Source organism: Asterias amurensis, chromosome 4 (genome assembly GCF_032118995.1).
Source record: "Asterias amurensis chromosome 4, ASM3211899v1".
Taxonomy (NCBI): Eukaryota; Metazoa; Echinodermata; class Asteroidea; order Forcipulatida; family Asteriidae; genus Asterias; species Asterias amurensis.
Genome location: NC_092651.1, coordinates 24208810 through 24223966, shown reverse-complemented (window position 1 = coordinate 24223966; position 15157 = coordinate 24208810). Strand labels below are relative to the sequence as shown.

Sequence of the window (15157 nt, the reverse complement as noted above, 5' to 3'; positions counted from 1 at the left end):
AGAGCGTTTACTGGATGAGCGGTCTAGCAAATCAAATTCATGTCATGGGCCCAATTTCATAGAGCTGCTTAAGCATACTAAGCAAACCAAATATATGCTGACCAGCATAAGGGCACCAGCTAACATACCAATGCTCAATTTCATAACCGTTGGGCAGCAAATACTGCTTAGCAAATTTCTTTGTTAAGCAACATATGTGTGTGCCACTAGTTGCAACAATGTAGGCAAGATTTGTCTGTGCTTAGTAAGTTGTTATGCTTACAGGGTTTATGAAATGGGCCCTTGTCACAAGCACTGTTGGTTACTGGTATCCTGCTGCTTTTTGCTCAAGATTTGTAAGCAAAATTGTGTGGTAGACAGCTGTATGGAATTGGGCCCTCATTGAGGGTTTTGAATCCTGGGCACAATTTCATAGAGCTGCTTAAACACAAAAAGGAGCCAAGCACAAACAAATGATGCTACCAGCATAAGGTTACCAGCCAAAATACTATGCTGTCCACCCACTTTCAGGTTCTCCTGTCCTTTAAACTTTTCTAAGCTGTGAGACTTTTGATTCAGTATTACATGCAGGCCTGATGTTCCACAAAGGCAAACAGAGGCGATTGCCCCCATGCCCCATTGGCTTGGTGCCCTTGAAATGCTCTGGACAGTATAAATTTACAATTTATTCATAGGGTGCCGTTTACCTAGGAGAAAATGCCTTGGTGCCCTTGCCCTTTCAAAAACGAAGTATACAGGCTTGTACATGTATTAAGGTTTCTCGCAAACATACTCCTCGTTGCTTAGCTTTTTGAAAAAAAGAAAAAAAAATTGTGTGTAGGAAATAAAAAATAAAAAACTGAGTAACACTCTGCTTACCTTCATCCACTTCGTTGATTTCTTCAAAGTCCAACCACTGATCGACTTCATAGAACCACTTCCTGGACTGAACCGCCTTCACTCCATCCTTCTCACGACGATTCTGACGGAAGTGCCAGTCCAAATGTTTCCGATATCTGAAAGAGATAGTCCACAAGGAAACATCACTACAAATTTTAATCTTGGTTGACGGGCTTCTGACTGGCCACCCTAAAACAAAGACAATAACTATATAGGAAGACCAATAATATTATGGCTTGATAGCTCAGTTGGAAGAACGCTGTATTGTACTTAAAAAATAGATCTAAAAATAAAAAAAATAAAAAAACAACAACACTTAAAATTTACAGTCTTGGTCCTCATTGAGAAGATGCAAGATTAATAAATCCCAAAATAACAAATTATATTGAGTTTAGACAATCGGGCTGGATTTCACAATAAAGCCAAGAAGATTTTAAAGGTACAACTATTATCGCACCATTTTCAATAAAAAAACGCACATGCCCACATAGGGTGGGTGCCAGACCAGACTAAATTTGGACAGAAAATGGCGTCCAGCAACATGACCAAAAAAAACCTGGTTCCTCTGTGTCACAACTCTCTCAATACACAGCTCTGTTGAAGGCATATTAAGATCAATGTGACCAAAATACAGAGAAAAATTTTGCTTTAAGAAGCTTCTTTGGAGTTATAAACTAGAGTTGTGAAGACAAGGGGAGAAGGCTTATAATTACCTGTCCATTTCATCAATGACAAAGCGCATACCACAAGACGAGCATTGTGTCCCTGTATAGATACGATTAATGACGCCCTCATAGCGACTGCAAGGAAAGAAACATTCGATGGGATTTAATAATGGTATAGTTTCACAAAATGATTTGAATTGGTTTCATGTATTATGCCAAGTTTGCTTAGCTGTCTATAAGGGCAATATCCAAATTGGCTTTGGCTATATACGACTACTGCTGAAAGTTGTACATAGTGTTTGAAGCTTTTTCATTCATGCATTCATTCATTCATTTTTATTAAAAAAACAACTGGCAGCACGAAGCTAATTAATGTGGCATTTCAAGGTAAAAATATTGATAACAATTGCAGAGATAAAATACATAAAATTGCACCACCACGGGGTACATAGGAACATTATATCAGAAGACAACAATAAGTAAAAATATTGATTAGATAAACCACTAAAAAACACAAAAAAATTCACAGGGTGTTGTGGGAACCCTCTTATACATTGAAACCCCACTATGGAATAAACCAGCTGGGTGGCCCTAGCAGTTAAAAACTGAACAGATGACAAAACCAATGATGGCAAAAATGGGAAAACAAATTTGAGAAAACAATATAAGATAAACAAACTAATACAGGATGTGGGGAACCCTCATAATGAATGCAAAATATATGCTTTGTATGGTGTGGATCATAAGAAAGACTGTAGTAGTAAACTTGAGGGTACAACCATGTACACAACTCTTTTGGGAGAAATGTTGGTTCTGAGAAGAACCAGTTTGGTCTGGATGTTTCAAACAATATACTCCGTGAGTCTTCTCAATTTAAGCGTTTTGTACACGGAACATTAAGCCAGTGTTTCAAAAATCTGTTTTGAGCTATCAAAGCAATCCTTTTGCTAGCGTTGCAGTTGGTTGCCCCCATAACAGCAACCTTAATGGCTGAAACTTATTTACATTTCGAGAAAATAGAAATAGCTGATGCAAACTGCGACGTTTCACTCCTAGCAGAGTCTTTCCAGAAGGCTAAATGAGAAGGACTCTGCTAGGATCAAAATGTCAAGCCATTAACTTGTTTACATATTATGAAAAAAAAACAAAAACAAAAAAAACAAAAAAAAACAACATGGTGCCGTTTCGTCAGCCTTTTTGGCATGCATTCTAAGTTTTCATTGGTCAATGAGTTAAGGGCCTGAGTTTTATCGAAACGTCAGGCCACTAACTTGTTTACAAGTTATAACAAAACACATGGTGGCATTTCATAAAAAACGTTGGGGCGTATTCCATGTTTTGATTTGTCAATGAGTGTATCAAGTGGCAGAGTTTTATGGCAAGCTTCTTATTTAAAAAACCCGATAGTTGTCTTACCATTTGAGTTCCTCTGGATACAGTCCAAGTTCAGGTACCATAAGGTCTTCATCTAGCTCTGCCTGGGCAGCGTTTGCATCAAATCCTTCTTGAGGAGCAATAGGGGGTGGTGTTCCTGTTCCCTGGGAAAACAATTCACTTTAAATGTTAAAGAATATTCATTTTACTTTTTTTTCCATTGAGGTTGATTAAAATATAGTATTAAAAGATAGCCTGGTGTATACAAGTGTGGCAAAGAAAATAAAGCACTTCCAGGCAGTGGACACTATTGGTAATTACTCAAAATAATTAATAGCCTTAAACCTCACTTGGTAAAGAGTAATGGGGAGTGGTTGGAAGTATAAAACATTGTGAGAAACGGCTCCTTCTGAAGTGGAGTAGTTTTGGAGTAGTTTTTGAGATAGACTGCTACGCAATTTTCCAAAAATTTGATTCCGAGACTTCAAGTTTAGAACTTGAGGTCTCGATATCAACCATCTAAACGCAGGCAACTTCGTGTGACTAGGGTGTTTTGTTCTTTCATTATTATCTCCCAACTTTGATGACCGATTGAGCTCAAATTTTCACAGGTTAGTTATTTTATGCATATGTTGCTATACACCAACTGTGAAGGCTAGTCTTTGACAACTACCATAGTGTCCACTGCCTTTAAGTACATGCTAAAAATAATTCAATACAGTTCAATTGGATTGGTCAAAAGGAGATCACATGACCATGTTTAGTATATAAGCATGCACGCCTATGCATGACCATTGAACATGGCAAAGACCCTGCCTGTTATAAGTTGCTATAAGAGACATGGTCTTTTATTCCCTTTCGTTTCAATATAGCTCAAAAGGTTTTGCGATATATAAAGATTATATTTTTTGCCAGCTTTTTGAGTATCCAGGAGTACATTTTACGATTTTTTTTAGAACATAGCATGCTGATTACAATGTAGGAAAAGGAATCAATTGACAAAACTTACTGCTGTCATAGGCGAGTCACTCCTAGTTGATGGAAGAATTCCTGTAGCGACCAACTTGGCCAACAGGGAGCTAACATCTACCTGTCCTCCTTGCTGAGGTGGTGGGCCTGTTTAAGACGGAATAGTTTGGGTGGATATTATTTACACTAATTGCATGCATGATATTTGGTCCTTGGAAAAAGTTATTTTTGAGCACAAGGGCTGACTAAATTGTTCATATGGTGTTGGGTTTATTAGACTTTTCAGGCTATTTAATAAAAGTTTTTCTGATTTTTTTTTAGGGCACAAAAATAAAAAATCAGACGTTAGTGCGAAGACTATCACGCCTGTAATTGGCCGTCTTGAAAGTCTGTTCACAAAACTGTTAATATATGAACAATCCTAAATGTTCCTGCAGAGGCATTAAAAAGCTCATCTTCAAAACAAACTCTCCTTAAAATAATTTATTCAATATTTAACTGAGAGTGCAAAAAGTTTTGTTAGGACTTTGTTTCTTAAATAATAGAGATTTTTCACAACTGATTGTACATATGTCACCAATGGTAAGAATAGAAGTTACATCCCCTTTCCCCCCACCTCTAAGAATGAGAAACTTACCCCTAGAATTGTCTGCATGCATAAGATGAGGCGCTCCCGGATGCATCATCTGACCAGGTTGAGGTACGCCATGCATGACCCGTGGGCCGAGAAACTGTCCTGGATTGATGCCAGCAATCACTTGACCAAGACCTCCTGGAATATTCAGACCCTGAAGCCCTTGCAACATTAGCGGAGCCTGTTGCTGCTGTAAATGTGGCCGCTGTCCCATCCCAATGAATTCAGGTCTTGGCACGTTCATGGCGACACTCGTCCCTGGGTACATGTTTGGTTGTAAGTGGCGGGCTGCATCGAGACCCTGCGGGTGCATGGGATGTCGGACGAGGTGCGGCGCTAATCCAGATGGTAGAGCAAGGTGCTGCTGATGGGGACCTGGAGCCTGCGATACAAGCACTGAGGGTCCGTCCATGTGTTGTAGTTCCACTGGTTGAGGAGGTAACATTTGCATCGGAAGTCTAGAAAATATGATAATAGTAATACAGGTATGATATTTTGAAAAAGCAGGAACATTTTTATTGACTAAAAGAGCTGACCAACATGTACACCTGGTGAAGGGTTTAATAACAGACTTTTCAAGACTTACAACAGTTTTACTGATTTTTCCCAAGGTCAGTGGAAATCAATAGAATATTACGCCTGAATATTACTTTTAAAGTGCAGCATTGCCACAAAACAGTCTAAAAAAGCTATGTACAAAAGCAAATCTAGAAAAATTGCTAAAAAATTACAAAATAATAGTTGGCAGTTGGCAATCTGAAAGGCACTTTTTGTGTTGAAGAACTTACGGTCATCTGATTGCAAGTAAAATTGCTGACTACTGTTTTTGGAAATTATGAAGAGCCCCTTTTTGACATTCCTTGTAGCTTCCAAGTTCTTGTGAATCTTTGAGAAAGCAGTTTCCCATTGTATCCACTAATTTCTCCCTAATAAGCAGTCATTTTAACATTTGATTAGTAACAGATGCATTTTTGTAAATTGAAAACACCTGGAAATAGTTCTTACTCTTGATTTGGTGGCTGGCGTTCATCCCTGTCACGTATTCCTTCAAGGTTTCTAGAATCCTCTTGTCGTGGGGGACCTCTTTCACCAGCTACAAACATCTCCCTTGGAGGTAGATCTCGTCCAGGCACGTCATCAGCCAATGACCTCATTCTTGCCTCAATTGGGGGTCCATGGAATCTATCTTCTCTTATGTCAGGTGGAGGTCCCTGTCTCTGGTCCCAATGCTCCCCTGGATGTCTTGGAGGGTTACCTCTGGCTAGATGTCTAGGATCACCCTCTCTAAATTGTTCATCTCTTGGCGGGCTTCTCCTGATGGAACCTTCTCCTGGTGGTGCCTCTCTGAAGGGGCCTTCTCTTCCAGGACCTTCCCTTGGAGGACCATCCCTAAACTGACCTCTTAAGCGTCCCTCTGTAGGTTGCATTTCCCTGAAAGGGCCGTTTCTTTGTACTCCTTCTCGAAAAGGTAAATCTCTTGCTGGATGACCATCCTTTGGTGGATGACCATCTCTAAAGCCTCTATTTGGATGACCTTCTCTAAATTGGTCTTCACGATGTGGACCATCCCAATAGGGATCCTCTCTAAATCTCCCTTCTCTGTTTGGACCATCTCTTGAAGGGCCTTCCGATCCCGGACCAACTCTCATTAGTCCCTCTCTGAAATTACCTTCTCGATCTCTGGGATCTTCTCTGAATGGAGCATTTCTTAGAGGACCATCTCTAAAAGGCCCTTCTCTTGGTGGACCATCTCTAAAGGAGCCTTCTCTAGGACCATCCCTGAAGGGTCCATCTCTAGGAGGTACATCTCTGTGAGGACCATCTCTAAGAGCTCCGTCTCGGAAAGCAACTTCTCTTTGCCCTTCTCTTGATGGATGATCTCTGTGAAATTCTTCCCTTGATAACCCTTCCCTAGGAGGACCATCTCTAAATACAATTCCTCCCCGTGGTAGACCTTCTCGAAGTGGACGATCTCTGAATGGTATTTCCCTTGGAGGGCTTCTCATTGGATGACCTCTTTGTAGATCACCTCTAAATAGACCATCCCTTGGTGGACTATCTCTATTGCCACTGTCCTGTGGAAACCTACCTCTGTAAGGGTGGTCTCTTGGCAAACCATCTCTGAATGGACCATCCCTGAATGGACCTTCTCTTAATGAGTCTGGTCCTGGTGGTCTATCTCTAGATGGGTTTTCAATAAAAGTTTTCCGGAGTCGGGGATCTCTTGGATGACTTTCTCTGGTTGGGTCACTGCCTGGTGGACCACGTCGTTCATCTCGATCTCCACCTGCTGGGAAAAGCTCCACAACATCATCTGCTTCTCTAAATGGAGCAGGAAGAACGTTCACAGGTTCATTATCAGTCAAGTTTCTACGTTCATCCATATCCATTAGTGGTTGGATTTTCTTCTCATCAAATGTTGGAGGTTTGATTGCCAGGTTTTCTTCAAACTGTGATATCTCTATCTGAACTTCAGCTTCAGATCCCTTGCCCTTCTTTTTCTTCCTCTGCCTCTTTTTCTTTCCTTGAACCTTTTCCGAAGCCTCAACAACTGGATTTTCTACAGCTGTAACACTTTCTGGTTGCGGGCTTGCAGCATCAAGATGATCTTCGTCTTTTGTCAAATCCACAAGTTCTTTCTCCTGGGACTTCTCTGTGTCCTCGGTGGCATCAGAGGAAGCCTCGCCAACTGTTTTGACTTTGGAATCATTTCCTTTCTGCTCTTCAGGCTCAGGTGACATCGGACTCTCAATCTCAAGAACAGGCTTCTTCTTATTCTTGAGAATAGACTTAGTCTTGAGAATAGACTTCAGTGGTGCAGATGGACGTTCCATTGGTTTTTCACCAGGCACATCACGGACTCTATCATCGCGATCCTTCGGCAAGGCAGCCCTGTTTCTCTCATCTTTGTCCCCGACTTGCATTTGATCAATTGCTTCCGATTCAGATCCTGTTGTTTCTTTACCGCTCGACTCGGATCCAATTCTTATATGGCTAGGGTCGAAAACTCTCATGTCAATATCCTGAACTGGAAACCTTCGGTGATCGATGTCTTTCTCCAGCGAATGTCTTGGGTCATGAGAGTTTCTCAGATCCTCTGGATATGGCCTTCTTTCATGAGGATCAAGAGGGTGGTCAAACATATGCTGATCATCCTTCTGTTGCCTCTGGAACTGATGTAGGTTAAACAGCTCTTTAAGAAGTTCTTGATGTTCGCGATGCGTCAACTCTCCAGAATGAAGCTGCTTTTCGGCCTGCAAAGACATAATAACAATGATATGGACTTATAATGAGCACTTCTCCAGAAAACCAATCAAGGCGCCTATACAGAAAGAAAACATTAAATGATAAAAATGAAAATGAACATAAAATACTATATTAAACCCATATATATGTTTATGTGGAAAAGTGTGCTTTTAGTTCCATCTTGGAGTTGTTGGGTGATGTTATTTTGTATTTAAGTGTAACAGGGAGCTTAATCCATAGGGCAGGCTCAGCTTTGGCAAAAGCACAGTCTCTGTATCAAATGTTATTGATCTAGGTTCTACCAGCAAGTGAGATCTAGCAGACCTTGTAGCACGACTAGTTAACTTCATTTTGATGCAATCACTGCTTGTCCTGTCGGTGCAAAAACATTGAAATTGCCAAAACGTTGCGCTGAGATACAACATTTTGGTGTGAGTTTCAATTGTCAAAACAATGTGCTTAGATACAACCTTTTTGCTTGGTTGAATCGTACAAAAATCGTTTGAGTGAAATCTGAAAAATATAGTGCTTCTGCGTCCCATATCCATTGAGGCCAAACAAATTTATCTTCCAGCCTCATTAAGTCAATGTGGTTAGGTTAAACTTTTGTTTTTTGGTTTTGCACACGCTAAGTTTAGAATGTAATTTTTGCACTGACTGTTTGCACTCACAATATGCAGTGTGCTATATAAAAAACTGGGAGTAGGTTATCGTCTGATATCACACTCCCGTTCGAGCATTTGATTGGAGGATTAGCGCGTACTGGAAGATAATGTTTATTGCACCGACATGCAAAAATTGTACTTCCCACGTACCTGTTTCAAGATGAAGGCATGCTTTTCCAGTGAGAGTTCCTTAGGGATGCTGACTGAAGGGTCGATGCTGAGGCGTCGTCTTGGCACTCTGTCTCTACCTCCTGGGGATACCATTGGCCTCCTACCGGCCAGTCTATCCTGTCCTTGGTCTTTACTCCAGTCCATGGCATCTAAGAGTAACCTGGGTGGGCCTCGTTGCATTAGTGGTGGTATGCCTTCAGTTATCCTCTTAGGATGGTTGTTGTCTGATCGGCGGTCAGGTTTCTTTGTGTCTTTAGTTTCTCTGTCATCTGGTTTGTTCTCACTGGTACAGAATGAAAAATGTCATAGCATTATCGCACAGAAAAACAACAACAATTTTCTCTATAAAATATTGCTTTTAACAAATTGTTGCTGAGCAAAAATGAGCAGGATGCCAGACACAAATTGTATGTGTGACATTATCATTGGACTTATAATATAATTTTGTTGACGCAAGCTACATTTTGAGTTTTGAAAGCAGCTCTATGAAATTGAGCTAACATGCTATTTACTAATTTTGAGGGGCTTTTTCCAGTGTTTTTTTGTTGCAAAATACCCCAGAGCTTATTTCACTTTCAAAATTCCTTCGAAAAGTGACTTGGCTGAAACAGCCACTCGATTTCACTTTCATGTCCATTGATTGACATGTATTTGCATAAGATTGGGCACAACACATTGCACACAATGCATGATTTATTTATAGACATGTACATATACTTAAAAAAGAGAAAATTGCCAGACACAAGAACTTGAGTTCCATGGTTTTCAACATACTGACATAAACACAAAGAAAGTAGAAGATTTAAGTTCCATTCCTCCAAATATTTGACAGAAACTGTCATCCAAGAATTGGCAAATCAGGTTCGGATTGTCAATTAAATAGTTCAAAAATTACTTTCTGATTCATGAGGATAAAAGTCACAAGTGACTGGCTTCATCAGAATCAAAATCAAAGTGAAATTTATGCATTTTATCACAAAAAAGAAACTGTATCTGAAAACCGCATTTTCATTCATTATGACAAAAAATAGCAAACCCAAATGTTTGTTACAAAGAAGAAAAAAACATCCTTGTCATTTGCCAAATCTGGTATCAAATTAAGGAACAATTCTTGAGAATTAAACTACTCAAGACCCTAATTTTTTTAAGTTGGGTCAAAGTTTTAGGTTTTACCCCAGCCAGTCACAAATCTATTTCCAACGTTTTGTATTTGAAAGCACCTTAAATATTTGAATCGACTTACTCTTTGAAAGATTTTTCTTCATCCATGCGAGGACGCTTACTTGGAGCTTCTTCCTTAGTCTCAGACTGTTTGCCAGCATCTTTATCCAAAGTCTTAGAAGGTGATCTCCTCTTCTCAGATTTTCCCTTATTCGATTTACTGTCTTCTTTTGATTCCGGTAAGTTTTCTTTACTCGTGCGTCGGGCTTTACTTCTATCGTCAATGTCTTTCTTCGGGGCTTCAGGTTTCTTCTCTTCTTTTGTTTCTTTAGCGGGGCGTGGTATGTCTCGGCCGAACTCATCCACTCTGCTGCCTCGTCTCGCAGCTGTGCGATTCCTGTCTGATCCTCGTGGGGACCGTGATCTAGAGACTGGGGATCTTGACCGGGAGCGAGATCGTGATCTGATTCTACGACGCGGTATTCTTGGTAGATCTCTGCTGCTGGGGAGTCTGTCTTTTACCCTGTCCCTATCTCTCTCCCTGCTGTCCCTATCCCTACTCGACCAGCTATCTCGCTTATCAAAATCTTTCTTGGAGTCCCTGCTTGTTCTTCGCTCTGGTTCTCTGGAGGGTTTGTCTCTACTTTTGCTAGTATCGTGCTTTTCATCACTTGACCTGCGGGGTGACCTCTCACTAGATTTGGTTTCTTTGGTTTTTTCCTGCTTAGCAGCTCCTTCAGATTTAGATTTTGGTTCCACATTCACTTTTGTGTCTTGCGGCTTGGTTTCGGGTTTGCTATCCTTCTTCTCCTCAGGCTTTGCTTCCTTTTTCAGATCAACCTTCTTGTCATCAGCTTTCTTGGGACTCTTTGGCGTGGATTTAACAGGTTGAGACGCTGCAATAGTCACTGTACTCTTCAACTGATGATTTGAACCTGAAGAGGCAGGTTGGGTATTGGAGGTTACTGCATTTTGTGAAGTGGTTGCTGTCAGGGTTATCTCTTGTACTTTGCTTTGGACTGGCGGGACAGCTGCAACAGCAACAGGTGTTGGAGGTATCGCAGCAGGTGCGGGAGGTTGATCAGGGATCCCACGAAGCCTTGGATCACGGCGGGCTAGTCTAGGATCACGAGCTAGACGAGGATCACGGCTAACCGGCATGGTTCCCTGGAATATCAGAATAAATAGAATAACAGCATGAAAACATTGAGTTGTTAAATCATTGGTTCAAACTCCAGCTCCTTTCAAATGAACACAGAAACTTGAATCCTTTCAAGCTCAGATTTTGTAAAGAGCTGTGAAAATATAGAGTCTAGTTGGATTGTAAAATCTCTCGTAAAACACGAGCTTCGTTTCGTTATGTCAATTTTACCGGTTACTCTAGAGATAATTTGGCCAGTGCCCCGAGACCTTGTTGTAATGACAGTCAACTGTGTATGTATTCTCTATTTTTAAAGGGAAGCCAAGAGCCCGTCTGGTGTTTCTTCTTTGAGTAAGCAAGGCCATTTTATTTTGCAATAGGTTGCAAACCCGAAGAGCTCTCCCTCAAAAATCATGAAGTCTTATGGAAAGTACACCATTACAAGGACAATAGAGGAACAACAGAGGCCATTGCCTCCATATAATTCCAGGCATGCTATAGCATGCAACCCAAAACCAGTTTAAGCATTGGACACTATTGGTAATTGTCAAAGATCAGTCTTCTCACTTGGTGTATCTCAACATATGCATAAAATAACCAACCTGAGAAAATTTGAGCTTGATTGGTCATCGGAGTTGCGAGATAACTATGAAAGAAAAAACACCCTTGTCGAAGGAAGTTGTGTGCTTTCAGATGCTTGATTTCGAGACCTCAAGTTCTAAATCTGAGGTCTCAAAATCAAATTCGTTAAAAATTACCTTTCTCAAAAACTACATGACTTCAAAGGGAGCCATTTCTCACAATGTTTTATACTATCATCCTCTTCCCATTACTCGTTACCAAGTAAGGTTTTATGCTAATAATTATTTTTAGTAATTACCAATAGTGTCCACTGCCTTTAATACTTGAACACAAATTTAACCCACCTGTTGAACTGGAGGCACCAGCTGCATGGGTACAACCGACTGCATAGGAGGGGCCACCATCTGTTGCTGCTGTGGTGGTGCAGATGTCATCGGTGGCATCGGTAAGGCTGGATTGAACGGTGGCATCATAAACCCTTGTGGTACCATAGGAGAGCCATGACCAGGCACTCCTTGGGGTGCACCTGGCCACATCGGGGGCTGTACAGGCATGCCACCAGGCCATGTTGCTGCTGTTGCGGCTGCTGCTGCCTGATGTTGAAGGGCCTGCTGCTGCATGAGAAGCTGCTCATTCTTCTGCTTCAGCTCCAGAGCCTAAAATTATTTTTAAAAAGGAAACATTCGTTTGTAAATATTTCTGGAGAAATAAGTCAAGTAATCCTTAAGAGTCTAAACTGACCGAAAAAATATGGTAACATTAACACTGATGAGTACTATGCACCCGGAACCAACTGCTTTGGAACCTTCCCTTTTTCAAGAACCTCATCCGGGCCCGATCTCATAAAGCTGTTTAGCAGAAAATACCACCAAGCAAATTTTTTCATCATAAAGCAAAATACAAGTGGGGTATCAGTTGCAAAGACTGTGGTAACTTAAGGTCTTTTGGCTGGTAACTTATTCCTGCTTAGCACAATTTTTTTCTGAGCCCGACAAGATGTTTTTCTTAGTTTTGAGAGATTGGGCCCTGCTGGGTAATCATCTTACTCTCTCACTTCCTCAGACACCTCTACAGGCCCGATACTGAAGGAGATTGCCTCCATGCCCCCTGGTCATTGCCTTGGTGCCCATGAAATACTCCATTAGAAATTCACAATTTCCTCATAGGGTGCCCTATACCGAGGAGAAAATGCCTTGGTGCCCTTGCCCCTTCAAAAACGAAGCATACAGGCCTGCCTCCATGCTTACCTGTTCTTCCAGCTTGCTCTGCGTCTGCTGAAGCTCAAACTCTAATCTTTTCTGCTGCAATTGAAGAAGTTGCTCCTGCTTCTTGATGAGTTGCTGCCTCATCTCCATCTCCTGCCGTTCACTCTCTTTCTTCTTCAACTCTGCCTCTGCGACTGCCGTCTGTGCTGCATTAGGAACAGATTGAACTACCTTTGGCTCGGCTGGCTTTGGTGTTTCCGAACTAGGCTAGAGGTGGGAAAGGATGGGATTTTCTGGATCAATCAATAGGTCCACTTTGAATCAATAACCTTGATCAATATTATTGCACTATTAAAGGGACACGTTGCCTTCGGCGCTTTGGGCTATAAAATAGTATTGTTTTGAAATGAGTTTGGTTGGAAAGATGAGTTTGGTTGGAAAGATGAGTTTGGTTGGAAAGATAATTAGAAGTACAACATAACGATCCACATAAAACATCTCTTGATATTTGCTTTTACCTCATGAATTAATTAATATGGTTTGTAATTTTGTGGACTAAAAAATGGTTCTACAAAATGGCAGTTCACAAAGTAAAACCCCAGTTTCAAGGGATATTTGTGTGGATCATTACATTCTACTTTTTGAAGTATTTTTCCAACCATATTCATTTCAGAACAAAAACTTAATTGTAGCCAAAAGCGGACCATCAACCCATAACCTCATTTCTTTTCATTCAAAACGAATCGAGGCTTCGGGGTCAAAATGGTCGACCCCCATTTTGTAAAACTAGAAATGCCATTTATAACCGTTTCTCAACGCTAGGTAATACAGACGAACACGTCAAAATCATGACGAGTGTCTTCAGAACTGTTTTAGGTTTGCGGTCGGGAAGGGGGGGGGGGGAAGAGGGGTTTGGAGAACTCGTGGTGTGTAAACTTGTCATTTACAAGCATCTCTTAAATCACGACACTGATCCCTTTATTCCAGTTCACCATCTGTTTGACCCCCTCCCCACTACCCCTTCCCCCTTAAAAGCAGGAATAACCCCCTTTTGTCTATGTGAGATGAATATGGTTGCAAAGATGTTTTTTACGCAGAATATAACTACCAACATAAATATCTCAAAAACTTTTTGTAGAGTAAACAAAATGATTTTACAAAATGGCAGACCCTGTTAGTTCGCTAAGTAAAATAAAAAACACAACATCAAGGCATATTTGTGTGAATCATTATATTTTACTTTTAAAAAGATCTTTCAAACCATATTCATTTAAACGCTTTCAAATAATTTGTACAGTTAGTTTAACCCAAACACTCAATCCATGGCAACGTGTCCCCTTTAAAAGTGAAAAGATTAAATTTATCTCTACACGACATTGAAATCACTACATACGATTTTGTTTATTATAAAACAGTAAATTTATAGATTATTATATTTATCAATAAAACAGGCACTTGGAAACAGAAGAAACAAGTTGATATTAATAACACACCATAATTTGTACACAAAAATATGATCATCTATAAATTATACATTTTTAAAGAAGAACTTTAATAAATATGTGAAATAATACTAGTCGAAATTTGTTATTAAAAACAAACTAAACAAAAAATACCCTTTTTTTTCAATACCTTTTTAATAAATTTTGGGTTAACATGAATAGCTGAATGCTTGCTCGCTGTTGGGTCCGCCACTACTGGCCATGCTGGGTCTAGCTCCTTGACTTTAAGATCCATAGCATAGAGCTTCTTGGGAGGGAAGAAACTGCTCCAGGTCATCCTCAACTTGAATAGAGACTGTCTTGTTTTTTCGTCAACCTATTGTATTTGGTCACAGGGGGGCAAATTAATCAATTTCAATATATGGATTGACAACTTAAAATGAAATGGATTTTAAACGCTGGGTAATGATCTCATAGACCTTTTACACATGACAGCCACATAGCCTGAACTTCAGGCAGGCAGTATTTGTACACTCATGCTGGGCAATAGAAGAGAACATTGTACATTTGATTTAAATCAACCGTTGTACAACCTTGACTGCAACCACATGGGACATACAATTAACTTGGTTTTTGTCGATAACAATAGGAGCTTTTCCAGCCTAAAAGGTTGCATTTATAATACCCTGCCGTCAATTTCAAAGAGCTCCTCAGAACGCGAACTAGCTTAGCATATGAAAACTTGCTCAGAATAAAAAATGTATAAACCAATTCGTTAATGACCAAGATAATACAGCACATATACTGTATGCGACTCAGAGTTTTACTTGGCAGACAATTCTTCTAACTTATCTTTTCCGTTTTAAAGTAGCTAAATGAAAGACCCAATTTCATAAAGCTTAGCAGAGTACTGCTCGGCAAATTTCGTTACAAAGCAATCTTATTCTGCTAAGCACGTTTTACCTGTGCCGACACAAAGCAGAGCTGTGTATTGAGAGGGTTGCAACAACATATTAACACAAT

General features: G+C 40.3%; 1 protein-coding gene across 1 annotated transcript in view; it reads right to left on the bottom strand.

Moving 5' to 3' along the window:
* Positions 1-15157, bottom strand: part of LOC139935955 (uncharacterized) — a 28989-nt gene that overhangs the window by 5455 nt on the left and 8377 nt on the right. The window contains exons 3-13 of the mRNA XM_071930620.1: positions 14325-14510; positions 12735-12959; positions 11832-12143; positions 9847-10931; positions 8583-8886; positions 5527-7775; positions 4525-4979; positions 3928-4034; positions 2961-3082; positions 1593-1679; positions 859-995 (exon numbers count right to left, since the gene is read on the bottom strand). Coding sequence (XP_071786721.1) covers positions 859-995; positions 1593-1679; positions 2961-3082; positions 3928-4034; positions 4525-4979; positions 5527-7775; positions 8583-8886; positions 9847-10931; positions 11832-12143; positions 12735-12959; positions 14325-14510 — 5269 coding nt within the window. The remainder of the gene's footprint in view (positions 1-858; positions 996-1592; positions 1680-2960; positions 3083-3927; positions 4035-4524; positions 4980-5526; positions 7776-8582; positions 8887-9846; positions 10932-11831; positions 12144-12734; positions 12960-14324; positions 14511-15157) is intronic.